The sequence below is a fragment of the Rhea americana genome, unplaced genomic scaffold (genome assembly GCF_003343005.1).
Source record: "Rhea americana isolate MKP2758 unplaced genomic scaffold, rheAme1 scaffold_267, whole genome shotgun sequence".
Lineage (NCBI taxonomy): Eukaryota > Metazoa > Chordata > Aves > Rheiformes > Rheidae > Rhea > Rhea americana.
In genome coordinates this window covers 685,402-694,685 of record NW_028186387.1, presented here as the reverse complement: position 1 = coordinate 694,685, position 9,284 = coordinate 685,402, and the positions used below count along the sequence as shown (strand labels likewise).

Below are 9,284 nucleotides of genomic sequence, written 5' to 3'. Positions count from 1 at the left end.
TAGAAGCTCCAAGTCCTGCCTTATACTTCCAATATGATGTATATTATGTTCAGATGTTAAGGTAAGTCTTACCTTGAAGTCTCAAACCAGAGCTGATTAAAGGCTAAAGAGATCACAAAACCGTTATCAGAGACCAGTCTTTTCTACAACTCCCAAGCTCACCTTTCAGCATCTGGAATAGAGACTGCTGCTCTTCAGAGGACAGTGACAGAATATTTCTCCTAAAGCAATCACTGCTGTCCTATGCAACACTGCTTTCCATTCCTAACAATAGCTCAGTAATACATCAGATTGTATTTGACACAAGAACCTTTGTATCTAGACAGCACTCTGTTAGCAAGTTAAAAAAAATGTATATTACTACCACCAGCAACTTCAGTGATGCTAAGTACTTGCTCAAAAGTCATTCAAACACTAGGCAATATCCAAAAGAGAATTTACACTTTATTGTACTCATTTACATAGACCAGAAGGACAGTTTCCATGACTCATTCTAGATAGCTTGGTTAGATTTTCAGTAGAAAAGTTACAGGTTATAATTTAGCTGAAGCAGTCATGATCCCAGGTCTCCACTGTTGGAGATTAAACTAGACTTTTAATGGTCTCTTCCAGCTTCTCTTTATTGGCACCAGAGAACTCCTGCACCTGTAAAGAGAGTATGATTTTACAAAGTGCAGCATACAATGCTTCATAACATCTACTTGGAGATCATCCAGAAACATGTATCTGTTCAGCTGTGCTTCACTAATCAGTTTATTCAGCCCTAGGTGAGTAGTAAGCTCATGTTTAAGAGCCATTTATCTCCCATTCAACTCAGACTGGGACAAGAGTCTATTCAAAAAAAAAAATCACTTCCAGATCACCATAGCTGGAGCCTCCTACATGTGTGGTAAGAGAGGGGGAAATAAACATAATAATAGATCTTGAGCCAATCATGTAACAGACTCAAAATGAAAGGACATTTGGAAGTCACCTCACAGCAGAAGTAACTCAAAGTTACCTCAGATTGCTCAGGACCCTTTCCAATCAAGTTTTGAAAGGGCAACTGCCTCTGTGAATGACCTGTCTCACAGCTCGGCATCCACTTTTTATGTCCTTATTTCAACTTATACTGCAAGACAAAGGCAACTGTTGCCTCAAAACAAAATGTGCCTGTCCTCTACTACCTACGAGGGCACAAGGTACAGAGAAGACACCATAGGCCTTAAATATTTAATATTCATGAGTCCAGAGGTTGCTCAGAATTAGGTGCTATACAACAAGGTCAAGAATACYAGTTTCATACATTGTCACACCTCAATTACAGTTTTTCTGATTGCATTATCTTTGCTGGAAGCAGATCTTTATTCCAAGAACATTATCATAGGTACATTATTAGTCATTATTTGGCCCTGTACTGACTTGAACTACAGCTCATGCAACATTTGACATCCATTTCTAAGGAAGCAATTCTATTGCCTTCAGCCATGACACCTGCATCCAGGCAAATGTTGTTTTTACTTCAGAAAACCCTAAAGGTTTACACATTCAGTTTGGTTGGCAAATTAAGAGCCTCTGACATTTAGTTCAACAATCAGTCTTTACTCCAAGCAGACACTCAGTCCAAGTACCATGTACAAGCAGCCCACTACACTGTCAGTGTTCACYTCTAGTTAGAGCAGAAGCTGTATCCAGACCTTAGAGACAGACAGGACCAGGATAGACAGGACTCCAGACTGCAGTGTCTGCTCATTTAGCTAGGATTCCACAGACATATGTGGTTAAATCTGCATGAATAGGAAATGCATCCAGAGGACAAACTGTAACCAAGACTGGTAAAACCAGAGTGCTAAGCACACAGCAGCAGGCTTGACCCAGATGTCTAACCCCAGTAATATCATGAAGCTTTGCCTATATGACTGAGCTGTAACACTAGCTCACTCTGACTAAAGGAGTTTGACAGTCGACTTACTGATCCATGCTACATTTTCTGCAGTATGGAAGTGAACATGACTGCTCTTAGGAGGGCCCTATTGCCAGTTGTGCCCCTCATACACTGCCAAGAGAAAGCAGGCTGTGTGGTCTAAACCTCCCCATCTTCCCCTCCAGGTGCTTAATTTCATGCTTGCTCCAGAACAGAGATCCTCCCTGCCCAAAAAAGCAGGGCCTACCTTCTTTCCATTCTTGTAGAACTGGAATGTGGGCATGCACTTGACATCACAGTGTGCAGCAACATCCTGGAAGAGACAGAAGACAAATTCAGTTGAAAAGTCTTGAAGGCTGTTAAACTTATAACCCACTAGTTCCCTTTCAACTAGGCGACAACAATAATGGCTAAGCTGTGCTATTAAGCAAACAGAGCACCTYTGGTTGTTCATCCCTGTATCAGAAAGCATCTCCTTGAAGGAAGTCTGCAAGATCATCCCTTCAGCATCTAATTCATACAATAGCTGAAATACATGTTTACTAGATCTGTAATCTAATGGTGATTGGAACACCAGACCTCTGCATCAAAACAGACCACCATTTGTAAGGCTTAAGTTCTACAGCAACTCTTGTTTTTCAACCTGATATTGTTCAGGTACCTACCAGCTGCTAGAACTGCTATATAGCAGCCATTTYATTCAACTTAAAAATCAAGACGCAAAAGGGAGAAACAGGGACAAGTGCAGTAGGGAGACCAGTCTAAAATATTTAGACTGTTTTCTAATACAGTAGTTCTAGGGAAGATTTCATCAAGACAACTTAAGGCTTTAGAGACTGGAGTTCAAAGCAGCAATGCTCAAGTTACCTAATGCATGCCACACAGACCAGTGTGCAGATACCACAGGGCAGTTTCTTCCCCAGGCTGTTGGCGGTGTCCACTAAATATTCATTCTTTTTCCAGTAAAGGTARGAAAAACCCTATCTCTATTTCTTAGAGGGTAAACAGTCTCTAGCTATGCTAGAGTCTCTGCCCTTGCAGAAACTAAGAAGTTTTCCCACTGTCACTTGTGTGGATCTTAACTGCCCTCCTTAAGCATTGCCCCATAACCATACCTGAGCATCATCCACATCAATTTCAATGAACACCACATCAGCAAACTTCTCACACAAACTCTAGAATAAAAGAGACAAGCTGTAGTTGCAGTGCTCCAGGAAAGCATTTCTTTAAGAGACATTTGTAGAAAGTATAAGGCTTCTTCATCCTCATGGTGATGTTTACCCTATTACCTTAAAGTACTRTTATGATCAGTGAATAGCTGCTTTAATTTTCTGCTTCAATGCCTGGAAGAGTCTGTTGAAATTCATGTCTTCAGCAAAGTAAAGGTTGTCACATGTTAAATGTGTTCCCCACTGGTAGAAAACACTCAACTATCCCAATACACAAGCGAAAAGAAGTTTAAATCTACTATATTTTTCAGCAGAACATAGGAAGATGCTACAGCACAAATCCCATCCTTTTCTACGGGATGGCATTATTACCGGATGACAACCACTTATAAAGAGGATTGTTTTAACACTGTATCCCCAGTTTTAGTGTAGTACAACTTACCACAGGCCTTTAGAGGCTGAGTGAAGCAGAGTAAGCATTAGGGCAGCAAAAGTTAATTTGAGCTCCCACCCAAATCAAAACTTTGTCTCAGCCTATTCTACTCAGTCATGAAGTACACACATATGTGATTTCTTTCAGAAAATTCAGTCATGATCATATGGCAAAAGGAAATCTCCATATGGTTGTCAAGTAGCACAAAAAACATTTGAGTATACTTTAATACAGTTGCCTGACAAAACAGTTTTATAAAGGCTACTTACATGGAAAAAAGGTTTGATCATTTTGCAGGGTCCACACCACGTAGCAGAGAAATCAACAACTACAAGCTTCTCGCCAGCAGATTTCAGTTCTGTCTCAAATTCTGACTATAGATAAAAGAATTGAATACATTAAAGATTTATTAATCCTACAGCTAGCTTAGTCTCAGCCTTCACACACACTAACAATTCTGCTATCTTTTTAAAGACCCCACTTATGTAATGATACAAATCTCAAAGTGCTTCAATGCAGACTGCCTTCATCATTATTACCAGTCAGTGAGTGTCTTCTAGCCAATTATTTAATTAGGAAAGACTAGTCTTCAAGCACTCCACCTCACTGAACAGTAGCACGATGAGATCAAGTTAGAATTTTATCAAGCCTTTGATCTCAAATCCTGCTGCTCTGTATTACTCTGAATTTGACCATTATGTCTAATGTAGCAGCCTTCATACACTATTCCAGCTTGATGCCTTTTCCAAATAATACATAGTATAAAAAAATCATGTTTTATATTACCCTAAAATGTTTTCTAAAGCAACCACCTCTTAGGACAGGCACTTTATTTTACCAAGTGAATCTGAGTACAACTTTAGTAGACAACGCAATACTACACATGGAATAGACAAGTGTTCTATGTACACACATCCATCACTTAATTTAGACCTTCAAGTTAGTTATACTGTTAAGTCATACAAGTCATATCTAGACAACATTCTGATGTAGAGCTCCTTATATCTCATTAGTCACAGATTTTCAGTGGACACTTCAGCAGAACTGAAACACACTAAAATCAACAAGCATTTGTATTCTAGCAGAATGCAAATAAGTATCCAAATTAGCATTTTTTGCTGCTGCCTGAGATACTTATCAGCTATTTCCTGACAGTTTTTCCAAAGCAAGTACAACCAACTCAAATATTACTTAACTTAGTTTTCTTGTGGCAGTGTAGGCTCCAGGACAGCTGTTAATTTAAGCTCCATTTCAGATTACACACAGACAAGATAGCTGCTTTGCCCTCCTCAACTTCAGAGTTGAGCACTGGAGTTTTCTGTCAAAAATACTTTGCTGAAAGCTACAAAGTTACTGCCACACCTGAACAGTAGTAAGTTTTACAGTGCAGGAATTAATCAATACCAGCTTCTGTTATTGGCCAAAGTAACTTGCAACCGGACTCTAGTAAGCTATTCTCCCCTTAAAGAATGCTATACAGGCAAGGAGCCAACAGTACATACAATCAATTTAGTCACAAGCAGGTTTAATAAATAAACAAAGAGTCCTCAGTGAGCACCAGTATTCTTCTGGATAAAGTTGTGTGATAGCTTTTGTATCTTGCTATAACTGTAAATACAACCTGCATTACACCTCTCCTGTAGATAAGATTTTCACCCCCCCATGCAACCATCTTAAGAAGTGCAATCTCTGTATGCTAATTAAGTTTTTCCAACCTTGCATCTTGGATATTCAGTGTTTACTCTGCTATAAGATCAGTAGCTAACTACTACATCACCTACTTTCCACCTACAAGACTGGGGAAAAACAAGKCTTCCCTTCAGCCTCTCCACATCTCCCATCATAGTGGCATACTATGCATTCCTGCATCCCTGTCTGGGAAGTTCCCTATTCTTGCCAGTATAATTCAATATGCCAGTATGCAGGAATCCAAGCTGTTCCCTGCACCTCCTYCAGTGAGTCAAGCCTGACTCCAACACACCATCAAATCCCCAAATCCAGGGCAGCCTCTCATACCTCTGCATTCTAGCATTATCAGCTCTTCACTAGTGCTGYTTCCTGCACCTATCAATTAATTAGTCCTTTTCTTACTCTAAAATACTCYGTCAAGTTGCAAAACTACATTATCTTGTAAGAGAAAGTCCAGCCCTCTAATGCATTGCTGCTGTGGCCACATATCACAGGTTGCTACTGCACAAAATAAGGGAAGAGTGGGAGGACACAGTAACTGTAAGTTATCAAAAACCACACACCAGAGACCAGGCCCCTGGCTGCTGCCTCTATTGATTTCTGTCAGGTGTTACCCTATGAGTCATCTCTAGTATCAGCTAAAACTGCTGGAGTAAGACTGAAGAGAAACACAGGGTTCAAAAGCTTAGTCTTGCTAGTTAGAGATATCATACTTCATGAAGGTCCCAGCACTTCTCCCTAAGACCTTAATATTTCTGGAAACAGGAAGACAGAATTGGCAGAAGTATAAACTACTTGGCCCTTCTGGTCTACCAGAAAAAACTGTGGAAGCATGTGTGTGAATGGTCAAGTTTTCACATAGAAAACAAATCTTTGTTATCMAACTACACTCCACAAGCCCATTTAGTCACACAGTTCAAAGAACTCATAGCTCTGTTATTACTATTTCCTTCAAGTAGCATCTTATCAGGGGAAGCCTCTGGACAGTACTTTTTCAACAATTGTTGAAGCATCATTGATCATATGCAGGCTCTCATTTTGTATGTCCAGTCTTCCAGTATAASAGCAGATCCTGCATTCAGCAAATACATGGGTAGTAGACATCAATTTCTAAGGCCCAAGTAGGAGAAAACAGATGACAAAAGGCTTTGTGTAGAGGCAGATCTTCAGCACCAGGTAATACCTCAAAATGGAGGCTTCTGAACAAGGGCAATGGTGTAAGGAGTCCATTGCTCTACAGCAATAAATATCCAGGACAGTTTGAATCAACCATCTTGCTTGTAAACATGATTTCCAGCAGACATTAATTCCAGCTCAAGGCAGCTTAATTCCATCAATCATRATCTGAGTCCTAACCTGACTAACACATCATTTTTAGTTTAACAATAGGGAGCTAGCAAAAAGACTGAAGGTTCAACTGATTGAACTGACAGCAGCAACTATTTCTGAAGTTGCATCTGAAGCTGCAGATTTGCAAGATCTTTGCCTCAAATAAGAGAAAAAAGTCAGTGTGAAGAACACTTCCAGGGCTCTTCTGGACTTCTGCAACACCAGCTATCAAAGGCATACAATTTCCATAACCTAATCATGTTAAAATTTATGCAAGTCATTCATACGTACATAACACCACAGGCTTATAAAGAAGTCTGCAGAAGTATTGCTCCACTTGTCCATTAGTAGAAGCATGGGATGGCCTAGAAGCAGTACTAAATAAAACTAGTCATTCTTCAGGAATGAGTCAGTTTCTGAAGTCTAGTAGGAAACAGGTCACATTTAGTTAGCTGTCATGTTCTTTAAAAGAAGTCACTCATAGAAGCTTTGGCTTTAAGCAAAAGATCACATTTTTTCCCCTTCATCTTACCTGAGCAGAATAAAAGCTTTTAACAGCTTTAAAGAACAGAATTAATTCAGGAATTCCAGTTGCAGTGCACACAAACATGGAAGACTGTTGATGTTAACTACTTTTGGCCAGCATGTCTGTTCAGAGAAGCCACACATTCTCACCAGAAGAGAAACAAAACTGGGTAAGATAAGATGTTAACTACCGAAGATCCCTAGGTACATGCAGTACTTTACTCAATGCTCACAGAAGGGAGGATAGTGGAAAACTACTCCAGTTCTTTAAGTCAGGCCAAGCTGCACTCTTCCTCCTAAACCAGGTCTAGTCACTCCTTAGAAATATTCCATTCTTTATTAGAAACCTCAGTCCTTACTTAAAGGGTTAACCCTTTCTGCCCACCTGCAAACAGGGCATGGGGGACAGGGAGCAAACCAAGAGAAGGATTTTAGGCTGAACTCACATCATTCCATCTCCAGGAGCTACAAGGTAAGGCATTTAGTTCACCTTAACTTTAGTGAGTTTTCCATCTTCACATGTACTCAAACTTTGGCCATAAGAATTAGCATGCTCTGGGTCAGACAAAGATGCCTCAGAGGTCCCCAGATGAAAAGCATGGTAGACTTCTTATATACAGGAAATTGCCTTCAGAAAAGCATAGCTTCWGAAGACACTCAAACTTGGATGCCATACCACACCACCTTCAGAGGCCTTCACAATCAGATGAAGCCGAGGTTTCAACCAAATTTCAAGTTCAAAAATGCAAGTTATGCCCAATAAGATTTTTCCTAGAATAGGGAGCTCACATAAGTTTGCATGAAAGGCATTTTTGAAACATGGGTTCATTGTATTTAGATGTTTCTAAGTTACAGCTAACAAATTCTTTTTTTGTCTGTCAGCTGCTGTACACAAGAGCATATAATATTTCATCATCAGTAAAGTGTTCTCTGTGTGTTAGGGCAGGCTCTACTACAATTCTGTATCTCAAAAACCACAGCTTTTATTTACAGCATCATCCAAATTGTGAGGCACCTGGTTAGTGTACAGAACAGATCAGACAGCACTAAAAGGAGATAAATATCTTTTATGATACCAAGTCCTGTTATTTCAATATAGGAATGGGCTCTTAATAATTCTATTCAAGAAGACTGGATTGCAGTTCTCCATTAACTCCTATCCAGTACTAGAACAGGACTTCTTTATGTCCGCCTCTTAAGGAAGCCACCTGGTCCTCTACCTGCTGGCAGGCTGTCAGACAAGCCGAGACTCCTACACGAGGGTCCTACAGTGCAGAAGCCCCCTGTGCAGCTCGTTAAGAGAAGTATGACGCTCCGCGGAGACGTCCATGGGAGAAGAGCCATCACCTACCGCAGCGTGGAGACGCGCCGCTCCCTGCCCCCTCCACACACACACACACACCCGCTGAGCGTCAGAAGCCAGCGGAGCCGCTGGGCCGTTCAGCGACGGGTGACCAGCCGCCTTCCCGGCCCTCGGGGACGCCTTCGGCCCCCCGCCCTGCCCTCGCCGCCCAGCAGGCGCGCCGCGGGGGCTGACCCCGGCAAGGGACAGCGGCTCTCTCCCCGCAGCGGGCCACGCCGGCCCGGCTGCCCCCCTCCCCTCCCCGCCCTGCCCGCCGCCCTGCACCCGGCTGCAGTGTGTGTGTGTAGGGGGGGGGGGAAAGGGGAGGGAAGGGGGGGCCACCCTCCCCCTCCCCACCCCCCTCCTAACGGACTCACCAGGCTGCCCACGATCTTCACCATGGCGACGGCGGCGAGCGAGGGGGAGGGGGGCGACGGCGGCGAAACGGAGAGAAGGGCTCCAACGGCTTCGTCCCCACGCGCACGCGGCCGGCACGGCACTACGGTTACCACGGCACGCCCGGCACCTCCTCACCGCCTCAGGCCACCAAAGCGCTCTCCCGCCGCCGCCCCGGCCCCGCGCTTATATACCCGCCGGCGCGGCGCGCACCAACGCGCAGGCGCGCCAGCCGCCTCCCCCTCCCCCCCTCCCCCCCTCTTCCACTACCCGTGGCGGCCGAGCCCCGCCCAGTGCGCGGCTCGGGTTCCCCGGGCGGGGTGACGTCACGGGGCGCGCGCAGGCCCGCGGCGCGCAGCGGCGAGCGCGGCCGGGCGGGCCGCGCGGGGCGGGGTCTGCCGGCCGTTGCGGGTGGGGCGCGGCCGGCCGTTAGTGCGCGCGCCGCCCGCGGGGGGGGGGGCGGCGGCCGTCGCGGAGGCCTGAGTCACGGTGGCGTAC

The 9,284-nt window shown here is 43.9% G+C and overlaps 1 protein-coding gene across 1 annotated transcript; it reads right to left on the bottom strand.

Moving 5' to 3' along the window:
* Positions 1 to 424: 424 nt before the first annotated feature.
* Positions 425 to 9,009, bottom strand: TXN (thioredoxin). The gene is made up of 5 exons (XM_085307869.1): positions 8,768 to 9,009; positions 3,775 to 3,879; positions 3,019 to 3,078; positions 2,151 to 2,216; positions 425 to 645 (listed from the first exon to the last, which is right to left on the bottom strand). The coding sequence occupies exons 1-5, from the start codon at positions 8,789 to 8,791 to the stop codon at positions 583 to 585; spliced, it is 318 nt and encodes a 105-aa protein (XP_085163995.1). The 5' UTR covers positions 8,792 to 9,009; the 3' UTR covers positions 425 to 582.
* Positions 9,010 to 9,284: the final 275 nt, after the last annotated feature.